We start from the raw sequence: 12134 nt of genomic DNA on the forward strand, positions 1-12134 counted from the left end.
TGTATTGTGTTTAAAAAATATATACATTTTGATGTTTTTATAAGTGATATACCAAGATTTTATATGTATTTTATGATATTTAATATGCAATGCATTTTTAATGTAATGTTGCCCCATGTCTGGACCTTGAGTCCGTAATAAAGTTTATTATTATTATTATTATTATTATTATACCTACAGATGCTTGAATACATACACTAATTTGAAATTAGTGACATTTGCATATATATAATATATACCTATGGATGTTTGACGTTATACACTAATTTGAAATTAGTGACTTATTTGCATGTATTAAAAAAAATATACCTATGGGTGTTTGACAATATTAATTAATTTGAAATTAGTGACTTTTTTGTATCATAAAAAATTCCCGAGCCGAAACGCCACATATCTATTTTCTCCAGAGAGGCTGAGTGGGATGGAACCCCCAGTTGTTGGTTTAAACCAAAGATCAGCGGGTCAGGCACCATCTCTGGAGAAAAGATTTTGAAGAAGGGTCTGGACCCGAAATGTCATCCATTCCTTTTCCCCAGAGATGCTGCCTGACCCGCTGAGTTACTCTAGGTTTTTGTGTCTTTTTTCAGAGATGGTGCCTGAATCACAGAAAGCAGTGGAGGCCAATTCACTGGATGTATTCAAGAGAGAGTTAGATAGAGCTCTTAGGGCTAAAGGAATCAAGTGACATGGGGGAAAAAGCAGGAACGGGTTACTGATTTTGGATGAACAGCCATGATCATATTGAATGGCGGTGCTGGCTTGAAGGGCTGAATGACCTACACCTGCACACACTACAAAAATGCTGGAGAAACTCAGAGGGTGCAGCAGCATCTATGGAGCGAAGGAAATAGGTAACGTTTCGGGCCGAAACCCTTCTTCAGACTCCATAGATCTCCCATTTGTATACATTTATTTGCCTATGTACCAGTTTAATTCATCCACAGTCCACACATTGTTAACCAGTATTTTTATTTCTACTATCTTGCATTATGACCAGACGCTAAACTGCATTTCGTTGTACCTGTACTCGTATTTGTGCAATGACAATAAATTTGAATTGAATTGAATAGATGCTGCTGTACCCGCTGAGTTTCTCCAGCATTTTTGTGGACCTACACCTGCACCTGTTTTTCTGTTTCTATATATTTTTTATGAATGGCTGGAGTTTCTGCAGCTTGGCGCCACCCACTCTTCCAGTGACGTAATGCGCGCTTCCCTGGTTGGTGCGTGCGGCCGTCGGTCACGTCGCCGGGCCGGCAAGGCAAGGCATGCCGGGATCTGTAGTCCACTGTGGAGCTCCGGCCATTGGTTCCCGGCTCCGCCACGACGGTGAGAAACTACAGCGTTCGGGGACGCAGACAAGGCAGGTAAAATAGGATTGCCGGTGGGAAACGGCGGTTAGCGAGGCGGTGAAGATGTTCGGGCGGTAGTGGAGCGTCTCCGCTGTCGCCAGCGGCCGCCTGAACCTCTGTAAAGCCGAGTTTGCGGGATCTGCCCGCTGGGCCCGGGCCCGCCCCCTCGCCCGCCGCCATCTTGAGGTGGCCGCTGCTGCCGGTTGTCGTCTGTCATGGCGGCCTGAGGTGCAGCAGCACCGGCGCCTCCCTCCCTCCCCGACCCATCCCACCCCACTGCAGTTGCCATCCCAATTAATATGAGCGCAGAGCCGGCGAGGAAAAGGTTGCGGCCCGAGGTTTGCCCGCAGCAGCTCTCCTCTCACAGTGGGGCCGGGGCCGGGCCGGGAGAGAGCAGCTCTGGCACTGCAGGCTGCAGCAAAGGTCTGTAACCAGGCAGTGCCCGGCCTTGGTGCACACACAATATACATACACACAACATACATACACACACACAACATACATACACACACACAATATACATACACACACAACATACATACACACGTACACAATATACATACACACAATATACATACATACACACACACCCTATAGACACACGCACACAATACACAAACAAGATACATTCACACACAATACACACACACACTATACACCCTATATACACACGCACACAATATATACACATAATGCACGCAAACTATATGTGTGCACACACACACTATGTTCACACACACCACATCAACAATATACACACGTACTATATTCACACACACCACACCGACAATATACACACACAATATAGACGCACACTATTCATATACACACACACACACTGACAATATGCACACAATACACACACCACACCGACTTTAAGACTTTTGCCTTCCATCACAGTGAGGAGGTGCCTGGTGAACTCACTGTGGTGGATGTTAATTTGTGTTTATTGTGTGTTATTGTTATTTATTATTATATGTAAGGCAGGCACAATAAAGGAAATTCAATTCAATTCGGAATACCCACAAACACCCACACACAATAAATAAATAAACATGCCACACAATAAACATGCCACACAATAAACACACCACACACAATAAACACAACATACACCATAAACACAAAACACACACAGCTCCTGGTTATTTCGAAGATAGGCACAAAAAGCTAGAGTAACTCACAGGCACCATCTCTGGAGAGAAATATTGGGTGACGTTTTGGGTCGAGACCCTTCTTCAGACTGGTTAGGGATAAGGGAAACAAGAGATATAGATGGTGATGTGGCGAGATAAAGAACCATGAATGAAAGATACGCAAAAAAGTAACATGATAAAGGAAACTGCCATTGTTAGCTGTTTGTAGGGGGAAAAAGAGAAGCTGATGCGACTTGGGTGGGGGAGCGATATAGAGAGAGAATGCCGGGGCTACCTGAAGTGAGAGAAATCAATATTCATACCACTGGGCTGTAAGCTTCCCAAGTGAAATATGAGATGCTATTCCTCAAATTTGCGTTTAGCCTCACTCTGACAATGGAGAAGACCGAGGAAGGTCTGTGTAGGAAAGGGAAGGAGAATTAAAGTGTCCAGCAACCGGGAGATCAGGTTGGTTCAGGCGGGCTGAGCGAAGGCATTCCGCGAAACGATCGCCCAGCCTGTGTTTTAGTTTCGCCGATGTATGAGTCCACATCTTGAACAACGATACAGTAGATGAGGTTGGAGGAGGTGCAAGTGAACCTCTGCCCAACCTGAAAGGACTGTCGGGGTCCCTGGACAGCGTCGAGGGAGGAGGTATCGCGACAGGTGTTGCATCTTCTGTGGTTGCAGGGGAGGGAGTGGTGTGGGTGGGAAGGGATGTGTTAACCAGGGAGTTGCAGAGGGAACGGTCTCTGCGGAAGGCGGGAAGAGGTGGTGGTGAGAAAATGTGGCTTGTGGTGGGATCCCGTTGGAGGTGGTGGAAAATTCGGAGGATTATGTGTTGTCTGCAACTGCTGATGGGGTAGAAGGTAAGGACTAGGGGGGCTCTGAAGCGACTAGGGCGAGTGGGAGCAAAGGCGATTATTTCCATGCAACCTGTCAGCATATTGCAATCTTCATGCAGTAACGTTTGTACTTCCATTGTTTCCACGTACACACCATTTCACTACAACACAATACAAATCATAAACGCAACGCTAGCATTCACTGCAAATTGGGTAATGTTTGCAGGGAGTTCATTTCACACAATTAGGCACAGTTATTCCTTGCAATGTGACAGCATTTGTTGCAGTTTATGTGCATGCAGTTTCATGTGCTGCGTTATTTCCATGTTGGCTGCTTCCATGCAATGTGATTGGTCATTGCAAATTATTTCCAATAAATGTTGCAGTAATTTCTGCAGATTATTTCATGCCATAAAGCAGTGTTGGTTACAGATTTTATTTCTGCACATTGTAAAGTGGAAAATTACTTTTGAAAGCAATCCTTTAACAAATTATAATGGGATAGCAAGAAATTTGTATAATTAAAACATTTACCAAAATGTCCAATAGCTGATCAGTACTACCTAGCCTTGGGTCTTTAAAAACTTATTTTCATTCCCTCCAATTAATATTTGTCACCTTTTCGGTGAACTTCTGTCGATATATTTGTGTCCCTTCTGAGCACCTATTTTGCAAGTGTAAAACAAAATACCACAAGATATTTCACCACGTGGTTATTTTTATTTAATGTGTTTTTTTGAGAGATGCTGAATCGTGCTCAGAAGCACACTTGGATCAATTTTCTAGAACTGTCCAAATAGGGGTTGCTGTATCCAATTAACATCTGAAAATCAAACAGAGGCCATTCCTGCCATGTGCTTCAGTGACAATAAATATACTGAGCAATTGGGAAAGTTACACATGCAATATCAATAATTAATTACTTAATATCAACATTTCGCCTGGTTGCAACCAAACACCATCTGCGCTACAAAACACTGTGTTTTGCTGGTGTAATGTGTTCTTGTCACCTAACTATACAGCATGTGCAGGAAAGATGGTTGCTCTTCAAATAAGATAATTATCTGAGCTCTTTATGGAAATTTGTTTTTATTATCTATAATATCACTAATTATTACTGGCTATTCCCGAGGCATATGTGCGCTCCCAATTGGGCTCAGGTGATGAAAACCCCCAAATCTTACTCTTTCCAACTATGGTCTGGTCTCTTTTCCATTCTTAATTCAAACCCTATATTTTTGACATAAAAAAATTATTCAATGTCACTTGACTTAATGTGACCGGATAAAAGTTGCTTGCTATGCCATTGATGAAGCCATCCAAGCCAGTCAGATATTCATGATCAGTGGCTTTAAAAAGATAAAGGATGTGCAGATTTGCATTTCAAACTCTTTCGTTTTGGAATGAACTTGTGTCGGAAGCATTTTGCAGCTTGTTCTGTAGGTCAAGAATCTTTCCTGCTCAGGATGATTGAACCTAATGAGCTCAATGAATAAGAACATATTTTTCTTGTGTTCTTTGATTTTGGGGAATGTTTGACAATTTGTTACTTGGAAGGGTGCAGTACCTCTTGTTGATGATGCAGTTACATTAGGGAACAGCTTCTGTGGAGTTAATTGGAAATAGAAAAAAATACCGTCAGTGGAAAACAAAATCCACGTTTTTGAAAGTTATGACTATTCTGTTAGGTATTGTGCCAGAAGCTCGGACAATAGCGGTAAAATGCAACAGGGGTTTCTGATTTTATATTTGAAATAATGAAATGTGTATTGATATAGGTTTTGAATTCTTGCAGGTTATGACGAAATGTGTGCAGATTTGACCACAGAGAAAAGTAAAGGTTTAAGGATGGACCAAGCCAGGTATAATCTAGCATTATAGTTTCCCCAGCAATTTTGTGTATAATCTAGCATGTCTCGTTTGTGTTTCAGGCATCTTTACCCAGTATTTGGTACAACAATGAAATCCTGCTTAAAGATTCACATTCTAGCCATAATGTTTGATTCTCTGACCCAGTCATTTTATTTTTAGCCGTAGGACCACAAAACCTTTTTCAATATGAATGTTGTCTGCTGATTTGGATTGTGTTTTCTCAGACAACAACTACCACCGAATCTGATGGTCTCCCGTCCAAGTATTGACCAGGCATGAGCCTGTTCAACAGAAACCACAGAGCATAACAGAGCCGAAAATCCGCTGCTTCCCTTCCCAATGATAATATGGTCTTGATAGCATGCTGTTTTCAGAAAATGGAATTAGACAATTAGTGAAAAGAACTGAACCAGGTTAAAGTTTTATTTCCAACTGAGCCTCGGGTGGTAGTGGATTAGTAATCAGTGGTTATTTTCAGAACAGACATGGATTTATAGAAGTTAAAACAAGCAACTGATGTGGTAGAATAAGAAGATTGGTGTTTAGTTAAAAGATCATGTTTAATGAAGGAATTGGCTCAAAGGGCTGAGTGGGCTGTAGCATACATTTTTAATGGTCCTAGGATGTTATCATAGACCTTAACAAAATCACTCATGATATCAACCCTATACCATGCCATCTGTAGTTGGCTCTCAAAAATCCCACTGCAATTGATTTAACACGTGAAATTTAGTCAGGATGAAAATGAGTTGATGATTGAATAAAGCATTGTAACCTAGTTAATAGACCCGAAGCTTGAAAAAAAGATTGGTTAAATAGCTAAAGACAGAAAATGTTAAAAAAAATGTGGTTCAATTTAAAATGGTAATTTTATCAAGATCTAATTTCGCACATTTGTTTTCAAGTATTTTCTCATTCTTCTCTACATTGTGTCATGCAGCACTGAGAACAAACTACAAGGCAAAGATGGAGGATTAGAAGACACTGAGAGAGGATGCAAGGATACGTGGACAGTTCCGTTTATGCAACAGGACGGGATGGTTAATTCTTCAGGCACTGAGTCTAGGAGTAGCAAATCAACAGAGTGCTGTGAGTCTGATGAGAAGATTCAGAAACAAAAGTGGAAAAATCCCTTTGGCGTGGAGGCTCAAAGGTTTGAACAGTCCTCTGTCTGTTTAGTTAAAAGTGCAGACAGGTACGCTTCTGAAAATGATAGAGGTAACCAAATAGCACCGAACCCCACTTTAGAAATCACTGGTTGTAAAGACAAAGCTAAGAACATTATTCCAGATATAAAGAAATGCAAAACACTTGAGGAATGGGTGGTAAAGCCTCCTGGTTCAAAAGGCTCAATGAACACTGTAGTCACTCAGGCTGGTGAAAATAACCAAGAGGAACATCACTTGAGAGAGCTTGAGACCATGAACTCCAATGAAGATTCACAGGATGAGATTTATGTTGTTCCTGAAAGTCCGCTCTCCGATTCTGGGTGTGAACAGTGTACCCCTGGCACGAGTGGAGGTGAAAAACAAGACCATGGGAAGGAAAATTCAGAAGATTGGCTCACTGTTAAGAAAGAGACCAAGTCCATCTTTCCCGCGCACTTTGACTTTGCTGGTAATAGCCCTCACGAATCAGACACTGAACCTGCGTGTTTTACAGCCAAAGTTTCAGAAGGTTTTGAGGACGCTTCTCCGTGCCGCAGGTCTTATTGTGTTAATCCTTACTCTGATAATAAAAACGATGAAGATATGATGGAGGTGGACAAGGATGTGCAATGTCAATGTGAGGATTCCTTCCCAAAGACAAAACAGAAACCATTCCGTGGTTTAAAGGATGGATCAGTAAAGTCGGAACAAAAAACGTACCCTTCGACAAGTTCCCCTTCACAGCTTGGAAGTTGGAAAGGCACTGCAAAGGTTCCTACAAAAATCACCGATCATTTTGAGTACCTGGTCAGGAAGCCTCATAGGATAAATGACAAGAGGTAATGTTTGTTTTTCAACTTTTCTTTGTTCCAGTCATTCAAATGTAAAGAGAGAGTATCAGGGCGGAGCTACACAGCAACTCCACATGGAGTTGTGTAACCGAATATGGGAATTGTTGTGCAGATAACATTCTACACAATGTGTACACATTGAGGAAGGGACTCGACCCAAAACATCGCCTAGTCCTTTTTTCCAGAGATGCTACCTGACCCGCTGAACAGTTTTTTGTGTGTCTATCTACATTCAATGTCTATAAAAAAAATGATATTACTGAAATAAAGCTCGTTTGCTTTTAAATTTATAAGATTGCAAAATAGTTACGAGTGAAACACAAGGTGTCTAAACTGTAATGGTCATCCTGAGCAAAGATCCTGCGTTGATCAGGTCTGTTACGCAAGCAGGAAGTAAACCGTGGGCGGTAGCTTCTGTGTGTGCGTGAAGTTGATTTGCTGAACAGATTGCAGGAACTGCCGAGGCATGAGGGCTGCAGTGCAGCACAATGAGTTAGCTGAACTTGCTGTGAATTGGACACCATATGCTGCTGCTTTGTAGTTATTGTGTTTTAAAATCATGAAGGTTTGTAGTGATGGTGCTGCTGGTTTGGTGTTGCAGTTTTGTTGAACTTGATAGTTTACTGGATAGTTACAGAGTTGGTCTGTAGTGTACAGTATAGAGAGGGTACACATAACAATATTCTACTTTTATTTGGCGCCATCTACAAACCTTTAAGAAAGGTTTAAAGAAGGCTTAAAAACAATTGCTTTGTAAATCTTTGAGAAGCCATTTTATATTGTTGTGCCAGTTGTCTCATATTACAGAAGGTTCTGATAAAATGCATCGCAGCACTAGTTCACAGTGAAGAATCTTCCTACTTTCTGACTAGAACTAGTGAGGTCAGGATTCTTAAAAGTAAATCTTTCTCCAGTTAAATGTTGAAGAACTAAATTAGAAATCGGAGCCTGCAGCAGCTGTGAAATAAAGATCATTCCTTATTTTTGTTTTTTTCCCATTTTGGAGCTACAAATGAAAGTGAAACTAAAATGACAATTCAATTTTACTTCGGTTATCTTGCAAATTTGGTGAGATTCAAAATTGTGTACCGCTATGTCTCCTTGTGGCATTGTTCATGTAAACCAGGGATACTGGGAAATGTTAGTGGCATTATATATTTCAGTTAAAAAATGAGCTCATTACCCAGTTAATAGATTCACTCTAGAAGTAATCTGAAAGTAAAAGCCCACAAAAATCTATAATTTTACTTTAAGGAAAACTTAATACTATTTTGGATGAATCATGTTAAATATATGAAATTTATAATAATATAAATTATGAAATTTACTCATCCGTAATGGTTTGCCTGCTAGTCCTTGCATCTTAATACAATTAAGTTAACAAAGATAACAAAGTCTTATTATCTGATTCCCAATTCTGACCTACCCCACTCTTTGGGGGAAAATGTCCTCTTGGGAACAAAGTAAGTCAGGCAAAGTTCTTCTTACCAGTAGGTAAGGAACTGCTATGCATCATCCTTGCTAGAAGGTGAACCAGTTGGGTGAGATTAAATATTGATATTGACTATGTGTAAATAAAGAGCCTATGATTACTCATTGTGTATGCTCTTACAATAATGGTCACTTGGACAAAGTATTTGAGTGCCCATGAACTATACCCTTGCCAAAGTCCATTCACTTACGAACAAATAAGGCAAAAAAAGGCAACTAGACTTCTGAGTTTATGCATGAATTGAAAGCTTGAAAGAGAAAATGAAATGGGACAAATCAGTGTGTTTAAAGGCCAAGTTTTAATCAGAAAATATGTTAAAGTTAGACAAAAAATGCTGGAGTAACTCAGCGGGACAGCCAGTATCTCAGGAGAGAAGGAGTGGGTGACATTTCGGGTTGAGTCTGAAGAAAGGACTCGACCCGAAACATCACCCGTTCCTTCTCTCCAGAGATGCTGCCTGTCTCGCTGAGTTACTCCAGCATTTTGGGTCTACTCGCTTTAAAGCAGCATCTGCAGTTCCTCCCTACACAATATGTTAAAGTTATTGTATTTCATTATTAAAACATCTAAGTTGATAGTAAACAGTAAGCACATTAACCAGAGATTACGATCCTAAAGCAGTTCGATATCGGTACTTTTAAAAATGGAAGAAATCAACCTTATTTGTAACAAACCGGTGATGGGTTCCCACTAACTCATGCCATTTGCCAGCATGATATTGGCTCTTGTGTCAATGCTTACAATGAGTTTGAAGAGACTACACTAGCAACACTCCCTATTTGGCAATAGAACTTCAACATACTGACTGCAGACAGCTTCTAGAGTATTTCACCCTATTTTTAAATTAATCTTGTTAATCAATTGAAGGTTTATTTATCAATGTTAGTTAACCTTTCAATTACTTTTGTACTACATTTTTTTTAACCGTTTTATTTCAAGTAAATCTTTAACTTAGCACTATTCATATGTACTTTTTGCTGGAACCCCTTGGTCAGGGTATTTTTAAATGTCACTGAGAAATATTAGCATAATAGTGCTCATAAAGTCATTAATATAAGATTCTCAAACGGGTCATAGGGCTCCAGGTTTCTGCGCAGTCTGGCTTATTCCGAGGTATATTTGCATTGAATTGAGCATGTTGTATAATTGACAGATAGTGAAGTACATCTGCAGAGGTGCTGCAGTAATGTGTATGTGCAGCAATGGAAAGAATAGAAATCAGGAGCACTCCTCAGCTTCTGGGCTGTTCATCTGGTGCCGGCAAAAATGGAAAAATCTGTAAGTGAATGTTTGTGTTTTTAACACCCCTAATACATCTGCAGCATTGTGCATCTTCTGTCATAACTTGATCTTGAAACATTATACATATTTCTAAGAAGCCACTATCCCACAAGTAACAGTCTGTCCTCTGCCTCCACTGCCAGGGTGTGACCATACACAAACTAGAGTAGGAGCATTGCATGTTTGTTTGATTAGTCTGCAATCCAGCAGCATGAAACTCATACCTGTCTGTCCCTGTCTCTCTTGCCCGATCCATCCAGACCATCTCGCACACACCCTTCTCCCCTAATATCAGACTCTTTATTTCCCCAATCCTATTAGACTTCATCCCCACACTACTCCAACTGGATACCCTTCCCCTTACTACTCACCCTCTTGCTTTTCCTATCTGCTACCACTCCTTCAGTTCTACTCTTGACCTTCCTTCCATATTAAATTCCACAATCAGCAGCCCTTTGTTCTCTGCTCTTAACCACTCAGTTTCCTGAATCAGCCTATCACTGCCAACTCTTACCCCACACACCTTCCTCCATTTCTTACATTACAGCTATTTCCCCACTACTCTCTCAGTCCATGTGAAGGGACTCAACCTGAAACATCGATTGTCCATTTTCCTCTGCGGATGCTGCCTGACCCGTTGTGTTCCTCCAGCAACTTTTATTCCCATCCAGTTTCCAGTATCTGCGGCATCTCCTGCCTCCAAGTCTGTTGGTCAAAGTTAGAAGTGCTATATCATTGATTGTATAGCTCAGAACTTGGACAAGCAGTATTGTCATCCATTTGAGCCAAAATGATGTGACCTACCTTTTCTTTACATCCCTATGTTGGTTTGTGATTTTTGTGAATAGTATCTTCTGGATGTTAACTCACTAGTTACACCTCTATTCTCTTTAGAGGTCCACCATATACTACTGTTGCTCTTACTAGATACGGGAGAATATGACTACCAATGGGAGACTTTGTCTTAGGTCAAGACACTAGTGTCTTTGGCATTCAGTTCCAAAGGCGATAAGGGGATGAGAAAGAAGTATGGTAAATAAGTAATAACGTTGATTGGAGCATTTGTAAAGATTAAAGCCAACAGTGCCTTAGGTTGACTGGCATTCATTCTTTTTTTCTGAGGCAACATGCATGCATTATATTTATACAGTAGAGACTAAAGGTTAAATAGTTCTCCTTTTTCATGTACTTTCTTAATGATTTATGGTCACATTCAACATTGGGGTTTAACTCGAGGCATGGCAACCAGTCCTGCCTGTCGCACCTAAGAAAAAGGGAAACCATCGAAAAACACATTGCCAAGTTTTCAAAAACAACATTAAAATAATAAGATCACATGGTCATAAAATAATGTCCTAAAAACCGTTGTCTTTAAATACATCAAAGCATCCTTGTTTGATCTGCCTTTAGATTATTTGTCACAACTAGAATACTTTTTCTCGTGGGTTTTGTGACTTAAAGGATTAATATGTGCGTCAAACTGCTTTAACTTTAAATGTTAGTCATCGCTCATTTACTGTCATACCTTTCTAATAATATTTTTGAATCTACTGTGGGCAACTCATACCTGTATCTTTTGTAATTTGCTGCACTTAGGTTTAAGATTTTGTTTTACAGACAGTACAACATCGCTTTCCCTATGTATGTAAAGTTCTGTCATATTATGCTTACACTTCTCTCAATGCATCCTAACCAGCAGATTATTAATGAACACTTTCTCATTGCAGAATGCTGGGTCTAAGATAGTTTGTTCCCTTATAGATTCCTTGCTTGTGTTGAAATAAAAAAGTACTCTCATAAATGCTCTGTGAATTTGTCCTCAGTACTATTCCTGAAATTTTGGGTTGCCTTCTCTGTATGTAGAGTACACCTTTGTGTGGTTATTGTTACATGCAGCTCTAATCTTTCTGACTGAAATCGCATGCTGTACAGGTGCTCCCCAATCATCACTCCATACCGCTATTACCCAATCCACATCGCAACCGTTTGAGTGATGGAAATTTACTCTGATAGAATTCACAAATTGTCACCCTAGCAATCGCTCTCATGGAATTTATGTGGGATGGGGTAAGGGGCAAGTAAATATATACATGTTGGCAACAACTGTTTCTACACACATGTACAGGCGGTGTAGCTTAATGTTATGCAAAATGTCAA

At 40.4% G+C, this 12134-nt stretch overlaps 1 protein-coding gene across 4 annotated transcripts in view; it reads left to right on the forward strand.

Annotated features, from left to right (window-relative positions):
* The first annotated feature begins 1225 nt into the window (after window positions 1–1225).
* The window catches only part of parg (poly(ADP-ribose) glycohydrolase), a 94408-nt gene continuing 83499 nt past the window's right edge, over window positions 1226–12134 (forward strand). Inside the window, exons 1-3 of one of the 4 annotated variants that reach the window (XM_033012893.1) lie at window positions 1226–1363; window positions 5129–5195; window positions 6146–7192. In XM_033012893.1, the coding sequence (XP_032868784.1) occupies window positions 5140–5195; window positions 6146–7192 (1103 nt within the window). In that variant the 5' untranslated portion in view covers window positions 1226–1363; window positions 5129–5139. Of the gene's footprint in view, window positions 1368–1525; window positions 1776–5128; window positions 5196–6145; window positions 7193–7643; window positions 7770–9849; window positions 9975–12134 lie in introns of those variants that run through there. The other 3 variants (XM_033012894.1, XM_033012892.1, XM_033012895.1) reach the window with 3 other exon arrangements.

Source organism: Amblyraja radiata, chromosome 37, assembly GCF_010909765.2.
Source record: "Amblyraja radiata isolate CabotCenter1 chromosome 37, sAmbRad1.1.pri, whole genome shotgun sequence".
Classification (NCBI taxonomy): domain Eukaryota; kingdom Metazoa; phylum Chordata; class Chondrichthyes; order Rajiformes; family Rajidae; genus Amblyraja; species Amblyraja radiata.